The 22,761-nt window shown below is 39.7% G+C and overlaps 3 protein-coding genes across 5 annotated transcripts; 1 reads left to right on the forward strand and 2 right to left on the reverse strand.

The window, feature by feature from the left end:
• Positions 1 to 410: 410 nt before the first annotated feature.
• LOC131805582 (spondin-1-like) lies at positions 411 to 6,248 on the reverse strand. The gene is made up of 7 exons (XM_059128898.1): positions 5,989 to 6,248; positions 3,004 to 3,392; positions 2,735 to 2,947; positions 2,419 to 2,676; positions 2,202 to 2,364; positions 1,423 to 1,766; positions 411 to 1,347 (listed from the first exon to the last, which is right to left on the reverse strand). The coding sequence occupies exons 1-7, from the start codon at positions 6,167 to 6,169 to the stop codon at positions 451 to 453; spliced, it is 2,445 nt and encodes an 814-aa protein (XP_058984881.1). The 5' UTR covers positions 6,170 to 6,248; the 3' UTR covers positions 411 to 450.
• A 1,127-nt stretch (positions 6,249 to 7,375) lies between these two features.
• Positions 7,376 to 12,937, reverse strand: LOC101889121 (spondin-1). Its single transcript, XM_005181568.4, has 7 exons — positions 12,512 to 12,937; positions 10,420 to 10,701; positions 9,763 to 10,355; positions 9,452 to 9,706; positions 9,225 to 9,396; positions 8,588 to 8,937; positions 7,376 to 8,534 (listed from the first exon to the last, which is right to left on the reverse strand). The coding sequence occupies exons 2-7, from the start codon at positions 10,586 to 10,588 to the stop codon at positions 7,443 to 7,445; spliced, it is 2,631 nt and encodes an 876-aa protein (XP_005181625.2). The 5' UTR covers positions 10,589 to 10,701; positions 12,512 to 12,937; the 3' UTR covers positions 7,376 to 7,442.
• Positions 12,938 to 15,382: 2,445 nt separating this feature from the next.
• LOC101889300 (centromere-associated protein E) lies at positions 15,383 to 22,555 on the forward strand. 3 transcript variants are annotated; one of them, XR_009343714.1, is made up of 16 exons: positions 15,383 to 15,606; positions 15,662 to 15,786; positions 15,857 to 15,904; positions 15,961 to 16,273; positions 16,331 to 16,588; positions 16,649 to 16,776; positions 16,842 to 16,949; positions 17,996 to 18,136; positions 18,204 to 18,331; positions 18,406 to 18,649; positions 18,706 to 18,764; positions 18,825 to 18,906; positions 19,367 to 19,606; positions 19,663 to 19,865; positions 19,931 to 20,072; positions 22,199 to 22,313. XR_009343714.1 is itself a non-coding variant. In XM_005181569.4 (15 exons), exons 1-15 carry the CDS (start codon positions 15,561 to 15,563, stop codon positions 22,347 to 22,349), a joined length of 2,274 nt encoding a protein of 757 aa, XP_005181626.2. In that variant the 5' UTR covers positions 15,384 to 15,560; the 3' UTR covers positions 22,350 to 22,555. The 3 variants fall into 3 exon arrangements, 2 of the variants coding, with proteins under 2 accessions (XP_005181626.2, XP_058984882.1); XM_005181569.4 differs by lacking the exon at positions 19,931 to 20,072 and having other exon boundaries at positions 15,384 to 15,606; positions 22,199 to 22,555; XM_059128899.1 differs by lacking the exon at positions 19,931 to 20,072 and having other exon boundaries at positions 15,384 to 15,606; positions 15,961 to 16,270; positions 22,199 to 22,555.
• Positions 22,556 to 22,761: the final 206 nt, after the last annotated feature.

Consider the following 22,761-nt stretch of genomic DNA (forward strand, 5'->3'; position numbering starts at 1 on the left):
AAAAGATCTTCCATATGAATATCTTAGAAAGCTTTGCTATGCATATATAAAACCTTTGAAAGCGTTTCCTTTAAAATATCTTCTGTAGAGAAAACACCATAGAAAGCTTTTCTATAGACACAATATCCATTTTAAGCTCTTCTGTAGACAAAAGCTGCTAGGTGTTCTCCTATCCATAGAATAACTTTAATATAAGTCTATAGATAGAAGGCCTTCTAAAGCAGATCTATAAATATACTTTTAATGTTTCTTTTTTATTGAAAATAAAAAAATATTTTCTTTAGATCCAAAAATATTGAAATAAATCCACATTTATAAATCTTTATTGAACCCCCAAAAATTCTCAATCAAAATCCCCCTCCAGAGATCTCTGAGCTTTTCAAAATTAATATAAAAATAAATAAAAAAAATTATTTTAAAAATAATTTTATTAAAAATTAAGTACATCTCTCAACCCCATACATTTTTCCATTTCCCATTGTTTCGAGTGGCGCCCAAATTACCATAACCCCCACCAATGTTTCGATGACCATAACCATCAGTCTCCGTTTGTTGTTCGCCAGCACATTCCGACTCACACGCCTCCAGACTGAAAAATTTATTGCGATTCTGATCACAGTTATCCGAAGTAAAAAGTTTACATTGCATATCGAAGGCATCATAGAACCAATAATTCTTCAAAAAGACCCTGGGGGCATTACAGGGATCTGGCGACACAATTGGACGTTGCAGGCAGAAACTTTTATCTGTCTCCTCTTCGTGATCGGTGATGTCATCGTTGAAACCCTTAATGCCATATTTGTTGCTTGGAAGGAAACCATATAAAGATGAGGATGATTCGGTTGTGTGACCATAACTGGAGGCCCTGAAATTACGTTGTGTAGTTGTACTGGTTCTCAAGGTGGGTTTGTTGGCCCTGGCATCCATTGTACCAAATGTATTGAATTTTGAACGAGTATTGCCAAAGGTTAAATCACCGCTTATTTCCTGCTCATCATCCTCCGCTACATGGGGAGGATTTCCCCTCAATCTCTCACTACCATATATTGTATTGAGATTCTCATACGGAGATTTGCCATAGTCATCATTACGACCACCCAAAGCTGGTGGCTTATTGATTTGAGATCTCAAATCCCCAGTGTCCATATATCCTCCCATACCACCCGCATATTCTTGATTTTGTTCCGAATCATAGGCATTTGGTTCCATGTCATAGTCCAAGGGACGATTGTTGTAGGGTTTCTGTTCCTTCCGGCGTTGTTTATTCGGGGAGTTGAGAATGGCCCCACCACAATAAGTACCCTCACACGATTCGGTTTGTATCAAATCCACCTGTATGCCACCACTCTATGGATGCACGAACAAAAAATCGAACATGGTCATTGGAAGTAGAAAAAAAGGATATTCCAAAAAATTACCCACCTGACACCTCTCGGTGGCATAACTATTGACATAGCCCCTCGTCCTTGTCCTAGTTCCCATGCCGCATTTATTGGAACATTCCGAAAATGGCGACCAGGGCGTTAGCTCACATTCAGCTGCACTGCCATAACGGGAATTACTTGCCATTGGAACTCCTGAATTTTGTTCGACACATGGACCACTACATTCCTGGGTTTGCCTGAGGATTTCTTGGCAATTCTTTTTCCTAGCCACCTCTGGATCCTTGTAATCACGGACGCGATATTGGGTGCCACTGCCACACTTGACATTACATTCACTCCACTCAGTCCAGGGATGGGTGTCACATTCAATCGGAAGTTGTTCTGAAATGAAGAAAAATTTCGAAGGATGTTATTGGTAGGACTCATGATATAACAATAAATGTTTGTACCATGGTAGGACCTTTCTACCTATGTCCCGATCCGAAAAAATAATGAAAAAAATTTTCAATTCTGATTTAGGAAACAAAATTAAAAAAGTTGCACCAGGATCCTAGGAAACTATCTGAACAAAATAAATCCTTCACAGAGAACCAAGCCTAGAATCCTGAAAAATAAGTCTCCCGGATCCTGCACATTAATCCTGGGAAATAATTTGAATAAAAACAATCCTTCACAGAAAACCAAGCCTGGAAAACCAGTCTCCCGGATGCTGCACCATGATCAGAGAGCCAGGCATAGCAGCCTGGGAAACCAATCTCCTGGCATTTCCTTGTCGTTGACCTAGGTAATTAAATAAATCTCAATATGCCACCTTACCATCAAAACAGCGGCCATATGTACGTTTCCGAGTAACCCTTAAGGTGGCCAAGGGTTTCATGGGTGCTCCCGACTTATCGTAAAACGGTGAATGTTCATCACTGGGAAATGAGGAGGTAATCCGTCTCACAACATCCGGAGGCTTTTGGGCTTGATCTGGAGACTAAAATTGAAATATGGAATAAAACTCTTTTCCAAATTCTATCAAATCTCTTACCTCATAAGAAGGTCCCGAATCGGTGCCCACATCCCAGGGATATAAATTCAAAACCTTTTCATCAATCCAACGACAATTGGCAGTGCACAGTTCCATAGAGGCCACACCCAAAATCCAATCCGGCGAGGGATTGATTTTTGTTACCAACGAGATCATGTGATGTTTGGGACCCACTCGGGCCGTGGCCAATGTTCTGCCCACAAAGTTGGCTTTATACCGGATGCCAGGGGCCTTGATTATGGTGCGTATCTTTCCGGTCTGAAAGAAACAAATATTTTAGGAGAAATCCATTAAATAATCTCCTTCTAAATTTTACTTCCGTGTGATTTTTGATTTCCATTTCCAAGGCCATGCTCGAACCATGTTCGGCCAATTCTTGTAGACCTTGGCTAGCCGGGGTGCCATAACTCCAAAATGAATAATCCACCGTGTGTGAGGCCCCAATGACGGTGCCAAAGCTAGTGCGCCAAGCCTGCAAAGGGAAATCCTTGGGATGGGTATTGCGGGACCAATGGCGTTCCAAGACAATCTAAATGGAAGACTAGATATTACTTCTATCGTTAAAAAATAAATTCCTAAACCCACCTCATACTTGGCCTCATCACAGGCACAACAGGGATCCACAGCCGGCAATTGGCGATGTATGTCATCGACATTCTCGCGACACAATTTCTTTGTCAAATACCCATCATCAATAAACCAAACGGTGCGATGTTGCAGCACCGCCGCCTTGAAGAGAACACAACTACTCTCTGGATCATCCGGAGCTATCCAAGTGACGCTGATTTTCTGCTTCATATTGCTGTTGCTACTCTCAATCATATTCTCACAGAGATTGCTAAATTTCGTCTCGGCCGGATTGATAATCTCGAATTTGCCCAACAATTCACTGCGTGCATTGTGGGCCGGATTTTCCGATTCCACCAGTAGGGTGAATGTCAAGAATTTCAGGCCATCCGGACAGGATAGGGATACTTGGAACAGAGAAGATGGAATTAAATAAAACAAACAATTGCGAAAGACACCGACAATGATTTCAATACTCTAACAGCATAGGTAGATGTGGGGCAGAAAATATTCTTTTAAATTTTGAAAAAATCTATAAAACCTGCCAAAAAAAAAAATACTCCCTTTACTACGAAAAAAACTTCAGCCCGCCTAGGGAAAGGATAAGATGGGCTTTAGATTGCCGAAATTCAGATCGCGGTACTTCAGATCGCCTTCTCCTCATCTTAAAAGATTCTTTCAGATCTTTCAAGCTCTTTTCAACTCGTTTTTAAAAACGCAAACTGGGTCTTTAAGCTTGCTAGGAAAGATATAAGTTGGGCTTCAGGTTATAAAGGAAAAGAGGATATGCTGCAGAAGATCCCTTCTAATCGTTAATGAAGACTACTATTGGGCCGCCTATAGACTCTTTTCAGCTCGTCTTTGAAGACCCCCTTAGGTTGTATATTACGTTTTTCCTCTGGCCTTCTATAGAGGCTCACTTTGAGAGGTCGAGCTGAAGTAAGACATCAAAGGCCAGATAAAGGGATTTCCATAGACTTGCCTTGTATATGGCTTGACTATAAAGGCCTTTTTCAGACTGGCTATAAGACTCCCATGATCTCGCCTATAGAGTCTCCAGGGCTAGCCTGTATATATTCCCTTAAGATCACCTACAGAGATTCCCCCACTCTTCCGGTGGTCTATGAAAACTTCGTTCTGCTAACTTATAGTCTGTCAAATTTCGACGGGTCGTGTATAAAGACTCATTTCAGGCTGTTTACGACTCCTTACAACTCGTCTGGAAAGCCTTATTTAGGTTATCTCCAATTCGCCCAAAGAAACGCTCTACTGTTTGTCCATAAAGGCTATCTGCTGTTCATCGCCTAAAGAAATTGTATACAGGTTGCCTTAGCTAGTCTAGCAAGACTCCTTTCAGGATGCTTTTAAAGACTTCCTTCAGGATACCATAAGGGTACTTTCCGCACTATCTATAATGATCCCCAGAGCTCGCTTGTAAATATACTCTTGGGCTTTTCTGGAGAGACCGCCTTCTAACTGCTTTCTGCCGTCTATAAAGACTTTCTTTTGATTGCCTCTGATCGTCTACATTTTTTTCGGGTTGTCTACAAAGATCTACGTTTATATATGGAGTTATCCTTCCGCTTCTCTATGGACATTTTAGATGTTCTTTCTTCGGGTAGTCTAAAATGACTTTATAAATAACTTCTATAAAGACATCTACTGGTCGTCTATAAAGATTCCCTATTGGTCATTAATAAAAACTTTCATCTGCTCGTCTATATATATTCTCACCAGCTCCTCTATACTTGATTCTTTCAACTTGTCTATAGCAGGCTCATAAAGTTTCCTTCAGCTTGCCTTTAAATAGCTTAGTTTGGCTGGCTGATGAAGAACCTCTCAAGTAGTACTTTTGTAAAGAAGCTTTCTCATTCAACTCGACTCCTCCCTATTCAGCTCGCCGACAAAGAGCCCATTTATGTCATCTAAAAAAACACCCTTCAATGGCTACAGAAATTCCCTTCAGATGCCATAGCTAGCCTATAGCAGCTGTCTTCATCTCGTCTGTATAAGCTCACCTATAATGGTTTTCATTAAACTCCCCTATAAACAGACTCCCTTTAGTTCATTATAGTAAATATGCTCACATTGAGCTTACCTACGAAAAGGCTCTCCCTCAAACGAAAGAAGATTTCTTTTTATCTTCCTATAAAGAAAAATACTCTCTTCAGCTATGTTATAAAGAGACTTCCTACCGCTAGCCTGTAAAAGATAGTTTATCTTCAGCTCGCATATAAAGAAAGAGTGTCCCTTTATTCCTACTATTATGAAAGAGGCTCCCTTTAACAGTCTCCAGCCTATTAAAAGGCTGCTTCACTCGCCTTTGAAGGCTGCATTTAATTCGCCTTTTATGGTTCTATTAAATTCGCCTTTAAAGTTGCCATTTAATTCGCCTTTAAAGGCTTTATTTAATTCGCATTTAGAAGCTCCATTTATTTCGTCTTTCATGGCTTCCTTTAATTCGACTTAAAGGCTCCATTTATTTCAACTTTTCTGTCTCCATTTAATTCGCCTTTAAAGGTTTTCTTTAATTAGTCTTTTAAGGCTGCACTTAATTTGCCTTTAAAGGTTCCCTTTAATTTGCTCTTTAAGGCTCAACTTAATTTGCCTTCATTGGCTCCATTTAATTCGTCTTTCAAGGCTGCCTTTAATTCGCTTGTAAGGGCTTTCTTTAATTCGCCTGTAAAAGCTCTCTATAATTCGCCTTTAAATTAAATTCTACCATTTTAACACTCTTAAAAGGGTAAAGTCCCCCTTGAGCTCTCCCATAAAGCTTCTATTAAATCGCCCATAAATTCTCCCGTTACTTCTTCTATAAAGGTCTCAAAAGCTTCCTATAGCTCGCTCATAAAGTCTACTTGTGGTCCACTGGTCGTTTATAAAATCTCCCTTCTGGTTATCAATAAAACGTTTATCCTGGTCCTTCAGTTTCTCCTCAAAAAATCCATTGGTTTTTTGAAATATCGATCGTTTGTTGCCATTGCCATATCCTTCCTCTCTTACAATTATATTCTCTTCCGGGTAGATATGTCGAAGGGTTGCCATCAATTAATATTTGATAATTCTCATCGACGGGCGAACGATCACCGGTGGCACCTTGCGGTGTGCGATAGCAGGCCGAATAGCAAACACTCGTCGCGGCGAATATCGATAGACACCACAATATTATGCCACAAGGATTCATTTCTAATTGATCCGATTCCTTTTTTTTATATTCTTTGTTTTTCTAAATGTTCTGATTACTTTCAAGTCCTTCGATTGCGTATACCACTTATCTATAGCTCACGACCGTTTGAAAACCGACAACCAACTAAATTCGCTGCCGCCAAGAGAATTCTTCAATAGTTCAATTTTTTAATAGTTTTGTTCGGCATTTGGTTTATTGATTCAATTAAACGAAAAAACTATGTCATCTTCATTTAAGAGACTAGATGAGGAATGCTAGCCACAACCCTGCTCCCCATGCTCTCTCTCCCTTCCTCTTGATACGCAATCGAAAAGACAACTCAATCACTCAATGAAATGTCCGCAATCTGATATCGCCTAATTTTCTTGTTTTGACGCCGTTCAATTAATTGAAGATTGAAAGTCATCAGCGAAACGAAGAGCGTAAATTTCTTCCAAGACACTGTGTGGGAAAGCCTGGCCCATTGAGATAGTGTCTCTGTGTGTGCGTGTGTGTGACTTTTGGAGGCACGCGCACCAATTAGTTTTGTTGGTGGCGTAATTATTTTATTGTCATCTCTTAGATTGATTATTTCCGAATATGATTGTACCGCCTCTGGGGAATGGGTGAATGACCCAAAGCGAATTGAATAGTTTCATTTGAGTAGCTCATAATTGTTTTTATTGTTGTTTCTATTATTAATTTGGTTGCATCTAAATTTAATAAAAAAATACAATCTGTTGATTCTGAATATGCTGTAGATTTGTGATAAGTGGGTCAAACATTTTGAAAATAAATTTTGAATAAAAAAATATGGACTATAAAATTGTGGCAAAGTTCCAGAGAAGTCTAGAAGGTCAGAAGTTGTATTTGGAGGAGGTGTAAACCCCATATTTTGACCTACTCCAAATACAACTTCTGACCTTCTAGACTTCTCTGGAACTTTGCCACAATTTTATTTATAGTCCATATTTTTTTATTCAAAATTTATTTTCAAAACATTTGACCCACTTATCACCAATCCACAGCATATTCAGAATCAACAGGTTTTTTTTATTAAATTTAGAAAATGTCTAGTTTATTTACGCAGAGTTACCCTCTTTCTCTCTCTCTTAAAATTGTTCTTTGTCTCTCCACTGACTAGTAGCGCCATCTGTCCCTTAAATTTTAATTTTAATCAGAAAATCAATTCATTTTTGATTTAACAATTATTCTTTTATTCGTAGATATGTATAAACAATAATAATGCCATTATATCAATCCTCCCCATCCTCTCCGGGAAACACTTCTCCTACTCCTCATTATTATTCAGCTGACAGGGTAACATTTTACACTTCTCCACAATGACACGATCCTTGCATTTGTAACTCATTTCAATGTTAAGCAATGTTCGTGTCCTCTGGCGATATGAGTTGTCGCCACAGGTCGCAGTACACGGTGTCCACACGGACCACTCGGAGTAACGGCATTCATCTTTTTCCTCGATCTGCGGTGGTTCCAATTTCACATGGCTATGATGTCTTCGGCGATCCTCATTGTTTTGTGGCACATAACCTCCCACGGAATAGATGTCATCGCAACGTTGATAACATTTCTCAATTTTCACCAGATGTTTGGGACAGGGTTTGCCACCATATTTTGGGGAACGCAACACCTTGCGCGTCTTGATCTGGGCACCCTCACCACAGGTTACATTACAAGCATGACTCATCCAATTGCTGACCACACAGTCGATGGGATCGGCCCTTATGTTCTCCTGTTGCATTTCCATCTTCTTGCGTGGCATGCGACACGTCTCCTCACACTCTTCCTTCGACTTGTATTTGTTGCGATTCCGATCACATTTATCTGCCCAAAAGATGGCACACTGATCGGACATGTGATCGTAATACCAGTAATTGGCCACATCACTGTCGCGACAATGGCTAGGCTTCAGAATCTCATAGCATTGCGGCGGCACAATGGCATCACAGTTTAGGGTATTGCAGCTGACCACTTCACGGCGTTTAATGTGGCGACAGGGATCTATGGAGGGGTCGCGATTTGGATTGCGCACACCATATACTTCGTCTTTGTTCCAAACAAAACGTTGGCGTTCACTGGTACCCTTGCCACCACAGGGTCCCAGACAGGGTGAGAAATCCGACCAGTGAGACACTCCACATTCGGGCGGTATATAATCGTCCAATTGGTGGCTATAGCTTTCCAGGTCACGATAACGGATATTGTCATCAATGTTGCCAAACAGGGATCGGGTGCCATCAACTTCATTGTCCTCAGCATCACCGCCACCATTGTCTCCATCATCGCTGTCTCCAATGTCACCACCACAGTCCGAGGCCCGACAGCTTCGTTTCTCCTCCAAAATTAAACGGAGAATGGGCTGGAACGGAAATATGAGTATAATTCTTTAATAATTGAAAGAAAGCTTCTCACCTGACACTTCTTTTTGGCCCCTCGGGTCAGGTAACGCCTTCGCCTTATCTCAAAACCCTTGCCACAGGACACCGAACACGACGACCATTCACCCCAATCAGAAACGGCACACTCGGGCATATCGGGCGCCGGGGCATACACTGTTTCCTCAACATCACCATTTTCTGCCTCACACTGGCGACCCATACACGATTGTTCCTGACGCAAACTGGTGCGACAGCGTACTCTCTGGGCAGCGGCGGGATTTTTAAATTCCCGGGTACGATATTGTGTGCCAGGACCACATTTGGCCGAGCATTCATCCCAGGCAGACCAATGATGAGTGGCACATTCGATAGGTTCGTTTTCGGCTGGAGAAAAAGATGGAAAAGGGAGTTTTAAGAAATATGGCGCCCAAGGCTCAAATGAGTTTGAGGGGATTTTGAACAAAGGTGGTGGGGTTTTCTAAAACTTTGAAGTTCGACAGCTCACTGTCAATTCCACAGCTCACTGTCAATTCCACAGCTCATTATCGATTCCCGAATTGAATACCTGTGAGCCAGTTTTCTTTAATTTCTGCACATCTCTTTCGGTTCCACCCCACCTCTTTCACAGTGGAACTTCTAATAATAAGTGGAACTAATAACTGACTACTTACATTCCGTGTTATCACAGGTCTTCTCATACAAACGGCGTCGATTCAAATACACCGTGGCCAGAGGTTTCATTGGAGCCCCACTGCTATCATAGAATGGAGAACGTGGATCATTGGGGGAATTGGATTTAATGCGCCGCACCACATCCGGCGGAACTTGAGGCTGGTCTGCTGACTAGAAATCAAATCAATTGAGGGTCATTAAATCTTCCTCAACATTTTCAACTTACCATATACGAAGGCCCCATATCGGTGCCCACATCCCAGGGATATAAATTATAGACCTTGGTCTCAACCCAACTGCAATTGGACAGACACAACTCCAGTCCTGAAACACCCACAATCCAATCGGGTGAGGGATCGATCATGGACACAAAGGATATCAAATGATGCTGGGAATCGACACGAAACACGGCATGAGTTTTTCCCGTCACATCGGGATAGGCTATGCCTCGGGCCTTGATAATCGTGCGGATTTGATCGCTCTGTAAAGATGAAGAGAATGAAGTTTTGAAGATTGTTTTAAGAGATTTTATTTTACCTTATCCTTGAGTTCCGTTTCCAAAGTCCTTGTGGAGCCATGTTCGGCAATTTCCCTCAAACCCTCACTGGCCAGCTCACCATACTGCCAGAAACGATAGTCGACGGTATGGGAAGCCCCAATAATATCACTAAATCTTGTACGCCAACTATTCGCCGGGAAATCCTTGGGATGCGTATGCCGTGACCACTTGCCCTCAAATGTCAGCTCATATTTGGCCTCATCACAGGCACAGCAAGGATCGACAATTGTCGGTTGACTATCGATATCATCGATTTCCTCTTCGCATAACTTTTTCGTCAAAAATCCATCATCCATAAACCAAACATCACGATGTTGTATGACGGTGGCTCTCAGCAGCACACAACCCATGCCGGTGGCTGCGGGCGCCACCCAAACCACATCGACACGTTGCTTGACATTTGTGTTGGTATTTTCCACCAAATTGGCACAGCGTGGACTGAAACGGGTTTCAGCCAGGTCGGCTATTTCAAAGGTGCCCACCACATCCATGGCATCGACACCGCCATTTTCAGATTCCACGCCCAACATGAAGCTAATGAACACCTGGTCATTGGAGGCCACCAAGGAGACTGGGGAAGGGTAAGGAGAGCTATTAGAAAATAATCTGTAATGGAAGGTCTTTTTCCAACTCACCATTATATTTCTGTCCCGGTATATATGTCTGGGGATTACCCGCAATAACAACGGCATAGCTTTCATCCACCGGCGATTTGGCTGCCGTTGTCCCATACGGCACCCGATTACAGGCCAACGCAATATTCAGGGTTGCCGATATGGAAATAGCCAACGCCAGCCAATTCATTTTCACTGTCACAATGTGCTGTCGACAATTTGTCGGTGTGTGCGATGCTACTGATCTTCGAATGAATGGATGGTGTTTCGTTGATTGTTGGATGGCAGAATATGACGACTGACCTGAAATGAATATCAATTTTGATGGTGAATGTTATGTTAATGACAATCTAACGGAAATCCAATATTCTTCAATAGCAAAACAATTAATGATGCAGTCCGAAAATAGATCCGGAGAAATTAGCCAGCTCAAGCCGAGTTGTCCCAGCTTGTTGCAGAGGAACATTTTCATGCTTTTGTACAGATCGCCCGATTTTTACAAAATAAAAAAAATACGTTGGCTTTCTTCATATAGAAATCCGCCAGAATTGTGTAAAATCGCTCGCTTAGTGCAAAATCGACAGATATCGCTGGTGATCCACAGATCTTTAATGTCGCTAGCTTTCGGATCGCAAACTCTCTATAAGGTCGCCAGAGCTTTGTAGCATACCTCGGTCTCTGTAGGATCACATACTCTGTCTGAGATCGCTAGCACTCTTTAATATCGCTAGCTCCCTCTCTCTCTCTCACTTAAAAGAGCTTCTCTCTATGAGGTCGTCACTCTCCTGTAAAATAGCGAGATCTCTTAGATTTCCATCTCCAGCTCTCTGTGAGTTCGCCGACTCTTTGTAAGAAAATCAGTTCTCCTTAAAATGGCTAGACCTTCTCAATACCACCAAGTCTCCATAAGATAGCCCGCTTTCTCTAAACTTGCCAGATTTCTGTAAAATCACGAGCTCCATTTTACATCGATTTCTGTGTAAGATCGCCAGCTCTCTGTACAGTCGGCCGCTCTATGTAATGTAGAAACATCTCTGCAAACAAATCCGGAGCTCCCTTTTACATCGTCCAGATCCCCAGCTCTCTGTATTATTGGCCGCTCTATGTATTATCAAACCCTCTCTGCCACAATTTTAAAAATAATTGAAGATGCCTGATATTCCTGAGATCGCCGGCACCGTTTAAGATCTCTAGATCTCGGTATAATCTCCAGCCCTTGTTGCATATAAGATCGATGGCTCGCTTGAAGAGTAAGGGTTCTCTTAATATCACTACCTCTCTTTTTTAAGGTCGTCAGCTCTCTAAAGGTTCCCCAGGTATGTGTACGAACGCTACATCAATGACAAATAACCAGTTCTCTATAAAATCGCCAGTTCCTGGAAGGACGTGATTTTTATGAAAGATCAGTACCTCGATCGATGTCAGGGCTTTCCTAAATCATTTTTTCTCTCTTTAAGGTCGTCATCTCTCTACAGGTTCCCCAGGAATGTGTACGAACACCGGATCACTGGCAGATAACCAGTTCTGTATTAAAACACTCTCAGGTCTCTGGAACAACGTGAGTTCTCTGTAAGATTGGTATATCGATATCAGATCTCTTTAAAATTGATAGATCTCTGTAATATCGGCCAGTATATGTAATATCGCTCATTGGTTCTCTATGAGATTGACAGCTTTATATAAGATCGCCAATGTTCAACAAAAAGTTCTCTTTGGAATCGGAAGCTTTCTCCTGATTTTTATAAATTCAAAAACTCACCGCAGGGTCCAGGAGATCTCCTTTTCTCTCTCTCTCTCCCTTTCCCACTTAAGGATCTCTCTATGCAAGTTCTTCACATCACACCAAGTTCGTCGCCCCGCTGGTTCAATATCCGTTTTCCAACCTGACTTATTATTTATTTTTTTAAACTACAAATCACTTGCTGAACGCCAATTAGTCCAAAGTGTCAGCGGAATAATCTCAGACTAGACAAACAAATGTTGTTGTAAAACACAAAACGTCACTCCGTGCTGTTGTTAGGGGCCCCCAATGGCCAGGTTATCACCGGACAAATATAGTTTGATTGTTTTCTATTTTTTTTGTTTTCCAATTTTTTTTTTTCGAATTACTCACTTCTATGGATTCTGGAAATTGTGAAATTATGAAAATTCCAATAATTATTGCGTCTTCTCACTAATAACAACAACAATAATAATACTATTTTTTTGTATTTGGCTGGCTGTCGATCGCCTCTGTGTCTCCAAATATAGATGTCGTCGGTGATGGCTCCTCAGTTCAATTATTTCAATTCGTTCGTTACAATTGAATTAATTAATATTAATATTTTTGTATTTGGGATCAAGTCACCCTCCGGCAGAGCCCAGACACACAGCCACACACACTCTCTATCACATGTACCCTTATACGTTTGCGGTTAAATTCAGCTAGTTGTGGAATGCGCGTTCCGCGTGTTGGATCCTCAATAGTTAACGGTCAACTGAAAATGCATTGCAGTTAAGTTTGAATGAATTGTGAACCGAATGTCTGCCTGTCCGGCTGTATTGGCGTCTGGCTGCTGAGCATTACATCTCATTTAGAGGAGAATAATCCGCTCTCGTGGGGCTGGAGCCAATAGTTGGACACATGTTTGTGGGTTTTGTGTGAAAAAAAAAAAAACAAAATATGGATGCTTTTACAGACACCCTCGGTGTCAGATGAGCGCTGATGGCGTCGTTGGTTTTAGTTCCGGTATTTTCTTGGCAGTTTTTGTTTACACTTTCACGTTCACAACAGCAGCACCACCACAGGAATTTAGAAAATTTGAAATGCCCTACAATGGGCATGTTTGAACCATAGCGAACTAAGCTGTCGAACTTTTAATGAGCTAGTGAACCTATAGTAACCTGGGGAACTCATGGTGACCTGGTGAATTCATAGATAGTAGGTGTAGTCAAAGTCAGCTGGTGAACTCAGAGTAAGCTGGCGTTTTTTAGTGAACTTTCGAACCAACATTAGACTGGCGAACCCATAGTGAGCTGACTAGCTCATAGTGAACTCGCGAACCCATATCGGGCTAGCGGACTCAAATCTAGCCTATAGTGAGCTAGTGAACCCATAATGACCTTCCATACTCATACTGAACTAGTGAACTCATAGTGAGCCGTCAAACTCGTACTGGGTTGCCGAACTCATACCGAGCTAGTGAACTCTTAGTGAGTAGGCAAACTCATATTAGGCTTCCAACTCCTGGTCAAACTCCCACTGGGCTGTCGAACTCATAGCGAGCTGTTGAACTCTTAGTGAGCAGGCGAACTGAAATCTAACCTACCGTGAGCTAGTGAACCCATAATGATCTCCCAAACTCATACTGAACTAGCGAAACCATAGTGACTCGTCAAAATACTTCTGGGTTGTCGAACTCATACCGATCTGTTGAACTCTTGGTGTGTAGGTGAACTCATATTAATTTGGCAACTTCTGGTCAAGCTCCTACTGGGCTGCCGAAGTCATATCGAGCTGGTGAACTCTTAGTGAGCAGGCGAAGTCAAAACTCCCGTCAAACGCCTACTGGGCTGCTGAACTCATAGAAAGGTTTTGAACTCTTAGTGAGCTGGCGAACTCAAATCTAACCTACAGTGAGCTGGTGAACCCATAGTGACTTCCAAAACTCATACTGACCCGTCAAGCTCCTACTGGTGGACTTTTGGTGAACAGGTTATAACTCATATTCAGTTTGCGAACTCTTGATGAACTGACTAACCAGTAGTAAGCTAGCCAACCTATTTTGTGGACTGGCGAACCTTATAGTAAACTGGTCCAACTCAAGCAGATGAGTCTTCAGTATACATCAGTGAGCCACTTGCGAATCGATGAGCCTTTAATAGGGAACCTGCAATGAGTTAAGGTGCCTATAGCTAGCTGCGGAATCTATTGAGAGCTGTTAAACTTTTAGTTGGTCTTGGGAACATATATCGTCTTGACAATGACTTATACGTTGTTACGAAGGATGTAGTGAGTTTGCGAACATTCCCTGATCTCTGAAGAGCTTATACTAATCGAAATACAGTTTGCGAACTTTTACTCTGTTGGAATGAACATCGAACATTTCAGGGTGGACGCGAAATAACCATTCGATACCATTCAGACTTGGCACATCTCAATATTTCCATCAACACAAGATCTTTTTAAAAGATGGTAGAGTTCGGATCATTTCTTCTGGTACCTCCTCCACAAAGGGTTAAAATTTTGAATAATCAAAATGATCATTAAATCCGAAATAAGCATTCGATTCTCTTCATATTTCACGCATTGCAATATTTTTTTTTAGCCCCAGGTCTGGTGTAAAGAGATATATATCGGTTCACTCCTCTGGCACCTCCCCCACAAATGTGTCAAACTTTTAAATGTCAATGAAGCTCATAAAACCCAAAATAACCATTCGATTCCATTCAGACTTGGTACATCTCAATATTTCCATCAACACAAGATCTGTTATAAAGATGGTGGAGATCGGACCATTTCTTCTGGTACCTCCCCCACAAAGGGTTAACATTTTGAAAAAAAATAATCATAAAATCCGAAATAAGCATCCGATACTCTTAAAATTACACACATCGCAATATTTTTATAAACACAAGATCTGTTGTGAAGATGATAGGAATCTGCGAACTCCTTCTGGTATCTAACCCGCCAAGGGTCACCATTTTCAATACTATTTTCTGCTATAAAATTTTTGCTATTTTCTGCAAAAAATCAGCGATTTTTCTAAAAATATATCATACCTGGCAAGTTGCAAATTTTTATATCGTACTTATTTAGGCCCGATACGAAATGGACAATATTAGGCCATTCCTTCAGAACCTGCTCCATAGAGGATCAACAATTTGAATAATCAACATTGGCTGAATATATATATATATCTATCGGCAAAAATGACTTATACTTTTTAACTTGTTTTATTTTTTTATTTCAACAAGTCCTTCCTTGCCTTTGCAGTCAGTATCAACACTAATTTTTCAGAATTATTTGCAGAAATATTTTTTTTCTTGTTTTTTGTATTTAATTTTTGTTTTGTGAAAATTAAAATTTGAACGCCTGTTATTTTCGTGTCGTGTTCTTTGAGAGAAAAAAATATTCGCCAATTTTTTGTGTAACATTTTTTCACCAAATTTTACTAAAAATAATGGAAAAAGCTCCCAGTTCTATGAGTCTTGAGAAAATGGCTACAGGTTAGATAAAAAATTTCCGATTTTTTCCAAAAACTTTTGTGCATTTTGCATTTAGTTCCAGAGGAAGCTCCCGGAAAGCAAACCAAATTTGAGGGTGATGGCAAGAAAATGGTCCAGCAAGTCTCGGTAGGGTCGGCAAAAGCTGCAACCAATCAAGCCATAAAAGCTAAAGGAAGAAATGTAAGTTGCTTTCTCCGGAATATGAAGATACATTTATGATATGTTTCCAATTCACATATTCTCCATTCAGATGTCGATCACAAATCCAGCCTCCAAAATTCCAGCTATCAAAGCAACGGTACTAAGTTTTTGAATACGCCATTTTTCTTTTTTTTTCAAATTCTCTCCTCTTAGTCTAAAGTGTTAAGCTTAAAGGGCAAAACTGCAAATCAAACATGCCCGCCATCCCAAAATTCGAGGCCAACAACTCCCTCTAGTGATTCTAAAAGAAATTCATTAACAAAATCACCCCCAGCCATAATGCCAAGATCTCCAACCCCGGTCAGCAAATCAAGAATGAGTTTGATGTCGAAAAAAGATGATTTTGAAAAGAAATCCTTCAATTCCGCATCGAAAACAAGTTTAGCAACCAATACGGCCAATGAAAAAGCTCAAAGCCATCGACCTCCAAATGCTGTGACTTCGAAAATTAATGGCAATCGAGGTGGTAGGGATGTCTTCTCATCATCTGGAGTCTAAAATAGGCAAGTTTTTCTCCTTTCAGGAAGTAATCAAACCCGTGCCAGCATTTCCATGGCCGGAAATCAAAAAACAAATTTACGCAAAACCACCTCCACAGCGGGTGATCAAAATTCCCCCCAAGCCTTGGAGAAGAAGTTGACGGACCTACAGAGTGAATTTCTTACAAAAATCCAAGCTGATCCTGATAAAAGCTTTGAATATCGTTTTGTTAGTGTGGTGCATCAGAATGGTGAATGTAAGCTTTTAATCAAAGATAAGGAAAAAGGACTTCCGGAACTGCGTAAGTTTAAAATTCTTGGCCCAGGAAAAAGTATAACCTTAAAAATTCCCCACCCATTAGCCTCCAATTCGGTCAATGATTTCAAGGCGAAAATCTTGAAATATATGAATGAAAGTTTTGCACAACTGTTGGGGAATTCCATGGAAAATGAAAATTCCAACAGCCAGGAGAAAATACGCCAGCTACAGGTATTAGGAATTGAGAAAATACCATAATTTTGAAAATAAATTGTAAGAGGATATTTTTTTTGCAGGATTCCAATACCAAGGCTTTGTTTGACTACATCGATGATTTATGTAAGTCCTATAAGGAGAAGCCGTTACCGGACTCGGAAGTCGAATATTTGAAACAGGAACTAGAGGTAAGGTCCATGCAAAGAAAATGTCTTCAACGAAAATGTCTTCCGTTCGTCTGTCCGTCTGTGGAAATCACTCTAGCTTCCGAACGAAATGAAGTAGGTTGATAAAATTTTGCTCTAAATGTATTATTATTTCTGCAGGACTGTTGATATTGAAAATGGGCCATGTAGGTCCACGTTTTGGTATAGCTCCCATATAACGATACCTCCCGATATTCGGATTTTTGGGTGATTTTAGCGACATTATTTACTGGAATTTTTTCAAATTTGGTATTTGAAGTTCGCAATGAATACAACAGCCTAAGACAAAAAAATTGTCTGTGCAGGTCCACATCCTCGTATAAGCCCCCTATATCGGTACCTCCCGATATTCGGTATTTTGATAATTTTAGCGACATTATTCACCGAAATTGTTTCAAATTTGGTATTTGAAGTTCGTAATGGATAGTACAGCCTATGGCAAAAAATTGTCCACGCCTTCGTATAGCCCCCATATAATAGTACCTCCCCATATTCGGAATTTTGATGATTTTAGCTACATTATTCATCGATTTTTTCCAAGTTTCGCATTTGAATATTGTAATGGCTAATAACAAAAGTTGCTTTTGCAGGTCCACATTATCGTATAGACCCCAAAAAATAGCTACATTCGGTATTTTTAAGATTTTAACAGAACTTTTAACGGATTTTTTTTTTTTTGAAAATTGACACATTCGTTCCAATTGGTGGAGGGTATTAGAAGTTCGACCCGGTCGAAATTGCTACCCTTAGTATTTAATTGTATACCCCTTCAGAAAACTCATTACCAATCTGATTACTAACCCATTATTTTAACAAGGATATGTCACTCGAAGTCAATAGTTATACCTTGCCCAGAAATAGGTAGTAGAACTTTTTTAGTAGTAGCCGAATAATAACTACTTATTTATCAGCTTATTTGAGGCCCAGGAATAACTACTTATTTCGCAAAGTGGCCTGTCCTTGTTAAAATAATGGCTTCATAATACGATTTGTAATGAGTTCGTATTCTCGGACTCTTACCTTTTTAGGAATGCAAAGCAACTCTGGCAGCCGCTGAAACAAAATCCCTGGAACTTAGCAAAAAACACGACGAAGATTTAGTCGCCTTGAAAAATCAATTCAATTCCAAGATAGCGGAAATAGCCCAAAGAGAAAGTGCCATGAGAGAGGTATGGTCGAAAAATTAACTAGGACCTAAACTATGCATCCCAGCACCGCTCTTTTTCTGTTTCACAGTTAGAAAATAGACTCCAAAATTCCGAGAATCAAAGAGCTTTTCTTAAATCCCAACTTCAGTCTCTGGACGTGGAAAAACAAGAAGAAATCAATACCTTAAAGGAAAGCCTTCGCAAAAACCAAGAGAGGTAAGGATTTCTTTCTCTCTCTTTATCTCTCTCTCTCTCTGAAATTCCATAAAACTCATTTATTCTCTTTCCAGTACAAATGCCATGCAAAAGAATTTCATGTTGCTTCAGCAGCAATTGATCAACGAGATAAATGAAAATCAGAACAAAACAGTTACCCTTAAGGCCATGGGGGAGGAATTACAGAAACTACAACTTATGGTGGAACAACAAAATATCTCGGAAAATTCTGAAGAAATTCAGAAACTAAGGGATACAATTAAATGTTTGGAAGAGGACAAATCTTCATTGGAAGAACATAAACGAAATTTGAAAGAGGTATTGTGAATTAGTTTGTAAATTTAAGTTATGGACATATTTTTTCGGGTTTCCAGGAACTGAATTCTAGTAAAGAAATGTTGATCCGCTACCAGGAGACCCAAGAGGAAATAAAGTAAATAATATGCCACATCGTTGTTTCTAATTTTTTTCAATGTAGCTTTTATCCCAAAAGGTCTCTCCGGGAACAGCTTAAGGTTAAAGATGAAATGCTGGACAAGTCAAAATTAGAAAATGCCAAGGATAATCAAATGGAGGTAATGAAAAGAAAACGGAAAATATTTTCTCCAAATGGGGGCAAACGTCTCTACTCAGAGAAGGGCATACAGTTATCTCCTTGAGGACCAGTTGGTCTTCTCTTTACAGATTAATTGGTCTTCCCTTGGTATATTCTTGGAGGACCAGTTGGAAGTTTCCTGAAAGAGCAGTTGGTCTTCTCATAGAAGAGCAGTTGGTCTTCTCCTGGAAGAGCAGTTGGTCTTCTCCTGGAAGAGAAGTTGGTCTTCTCCTGGAAGAGTAGTTGGTCTCAATTGGTCTTCTCATAGGAGACCAGTTGGTCTTCTCATAAGACCAGTTCTCATAGAAGACCAGGTGGTCTTCTCAAGACCATCTGGTCTTCTAGGAGAAGAACAACAGGTCCTCTATGAGTGTTCCTTGTTTTTAAATTATTTTGCTCTCTTCCTCTCTCTCGCACTCCCCTTTCACTCGTTGCGTTAGCTCGCAAAACTACGCCAATCGGAAACGGAGAAATGTCGTGAAATTCAAAAACTCAAAATGGAATTATCCAAAGCTCAATATAACATAACCAAGCTGGAAGAACAAATACAAAGAGATCAACAGCTACTCGACATAAGAAGCGATTTAATCAATTCGCTGCAGACGAACGAAACCAGTCAACGGATTCAGCTGGAGGAGTTTATGGCCCAGATGGGTGAAAAGAACAGTACCATTAATCAGGTACGGAGATTTCAGTAGCTTCCGATATTATGAGATCTAATCCCCCTTCGCCGCAGCTCACAAATGACTTGCGCGTCAAGACGGAGGAATTTCAAAATCTTTACACAAATATCAATGACAAACAAGTGGAACTCTCCAATCAGGAACACATGATTAAACTTTTGGAGGAGAGCAACGAACGTTGTCAGCTGTTGAGGGTACAGCAGGAGGAGAAAATCGGTCGACTCGAAGAGGATATTGCCCATTTGAAGCAGACCATGTAAGCTTTTGTGAAGAGCTTTTCTTTGGGAAACACCAATACTTTGAAAGTTTTTTGTTTTTTAGAAAAATTTATGAGCAACATTATCAAAGTGCTTTTCTTACGCAATACGAAAATTGGACACGATAACGGAAAACTTTTATACAAAACGATATATTTTTAAAGAAACATATTTTATAACAGTTTATGAAAAACCACGGAAACCACGTAAGCTTTTATGATAAAGTTAAGTTAATGCCTTGAAAGCTTTATGGGTTCTTAACAAGGTTTAAAGTAATAGACAGTTTTATTATCTCTTAAAAACGAGAAGTGTAGAAATTGGTTTGAAATATATTTTTGCTTTGCAAAAATATTAAAAGCTGTAAAAGTTTTCCGTTAGAGTACCATAAAGCTTTCAAAACAAGTCAATGGTGCCAACATACAGTTTGATCTCAAAACTGATATGTTGGGAAAAAATGAGAGAAAAGAAAGAGAAAATGATGTTGCATTTCTCCCCTAAATGGAGAAAAAACATTATAAAGTCAAAGATACCGTTGATATTAAAATGTATTTTTCAGCCTCGGCCCTACACCACATAGTGGTAAGGGTATTATGTATTTGTGAATTTCTTTGTAACATGGAGAAGGAAGCGTTATAGACCCATAGTTACTTTTGAGGATTTTCATAGAATCACATTCTGAGTCGATTTATACATGTCAGTCACTCCGTCCGACCGTCTGTCCATGTATTTTTCTGAAAAAAATGCAGGTCGCATTTATTATCCGATTGAGATTAAATTTTCCAAACAATATTTATTTGGCCCAAGGACGTACCCTATTGAAATTGGTGATAATCGGATTTAGATATAGCTCCCATATATATCTTCAATCGATTTCGGATTAATTGTGCGCCAAATGGCCAATATCAGTTCAAATGACCTGAATTTTGGTACATCCGAACGAATTTAGTCTAGAAGCAAGTACTTCAAATTTGGTGAAAATTGGTTCAAAATAAGGCATTCGACAGTAATGATATTTGGTACCAGATATCAGATACAACCCAGAAATACCTCTGTCAAATATTATCAAGTTCGGTTCAGATTTGGACATAGCTCCCATATATATCTTGAACCTATTTCGAGTTAATTGTGCACCAAATTGCCAATATCAGTCCAAATGACCTGAATTTTGGTACATCCGAACGAATGTATCAAATTTGGAGAAAATCGGTTCAGCTATAGCTATAGCTTCCATGAATGTGTTTCATCCGATTTGATGTTTAAGTCCCTCACATTCGTAATATGCATTCGACAACAATGATAATTGATACCAGATATCAGATACAGCCAAGAAATACCTCTGCCAAATTTTATCAAGATCGGTTCAGACTTGCATATAGCTCCCATATATATCTTCAACCGATTTCGGGTTAATTGTGCACAAAATGGCCAATTTTACTTCAAATGTCCTGAATTTTTGTACATCCGAATATTTTTTAAATAATTCTTCTCGAAGTGATATCATGCATTCTATAGCAATGTTATTTGGTATAAAACAAAAAAAATGTATCCGAATCAAATTTAGTGAAAATCGATTCAGAATTGGGTATACCTCCCATATATTAGTTATCTCTGAAATCAAATTATAACTGCTCTAAAGCCAAAGGTTGATAGGTCGTATGATCTACTTCAAATAAACTCTTTTGTTACGGGAGCTCTGCTAAATATGCACTAGTTTAAATGTGAGATTTTGGGAGAAAACTCATATAAAGAATTGTTCTCTCTCCATTTCTTTTTGTTACGGGAGCTCTGCTAAATATGCACAGTGGTGAAGGGTATCGTCGGCCCCGCCCGACTCTTGAGGTTTCCTTACTAGTTTAAATGTGAGATTTTGGGAGAAAACTCATATAAAGAATTGTTCTCTCTCCATTTCTGTCAAGAAATACATAATTCAGTACCAGTTATAGCAACTCTAGAACCGTAGCATTTGTGAAACCTGGACACTGGATCATTTTTCTTTTCAATGGAAATTTTCTGTTCTGTTCCAGAACAGCAAGAATGTAAAAGCTTTTACTACGATAACCGATTTTCCCTCTATGATATCGAAAAAAAATGCAAAATTAGTAGATTCTTGCAGGTTCTGATATAACCCTTTTTTCACATTTTCGTAGAACAAGAATTGAGCCTTTAGATTGATAATTCCCGCCCATTCTGTAGAGGAATGATCGACAAAATGTCTTCTTTTATTTCCCTTCTCTCATTTCATTGGCTTTCTAACGTTTTTTCTTATTCTCTCTGCAATGAATTAATAGCCTTTTCTCACTTTCTCTCTCTCCCCCTACCTCTCTCTTTCCAGAGCCATGCATGTAAATTCCCATACCAAATTAAATTGTGATCCGCCTTTGAGTGAAAACTATGAAAATTATAGTGAAAATTTCCATCACTACACCAGCCAGCGTAAGCGTAAACGTCGAATTGCCATCAATGTTAGAAAATATGAAACTTAACTGGCCAACAATTTGTAAAAAAATGTCATGTTGAGAGAGCTGAGAGTTTTCATTACGGCATGATTTATTGATGTCTCTTTGTGTGGGGGTGTAATGTATTGTAATATCTTTGTTTGTATGTATGTTTGTGTGTGTGGACGAGCTTTAATAATATAAATTGTTGAAAATTAATAAACTTTGATTTATGTGCAACCTTTTCAAAGCAACAATAATGGATGTGTTTTCTTTATCTCTTCTCTCCCTCTCTTGCTCTCGTCACATTACTCAATTGTGAGCTAGGTAGGGAGATTTATGAGTTTAGTCATACAAGGGATACTATTTGCATTTTCATAATGGCAAGAATTCTAAAATATCATTGCCTTTCATTGGAAATGAAGACTCAAGCAGACCTTATGGATTTCCTACGAACTCA

This window comes from Musca domestica, unplaced genomic scaffold (genome assembly GCF_030504385.1).
Source record: "Musca domestica strain aabys unplaced genomic scaffold, Musca_domestica.polishedcontigs.V.1.1 58, whole genome shotgun sequence".
Lineage (NCBI taxonomy): Eukaryota > Metazoa > Arthropoda > Insecta > Diptera > Muscidae > Musca > Musca domestica.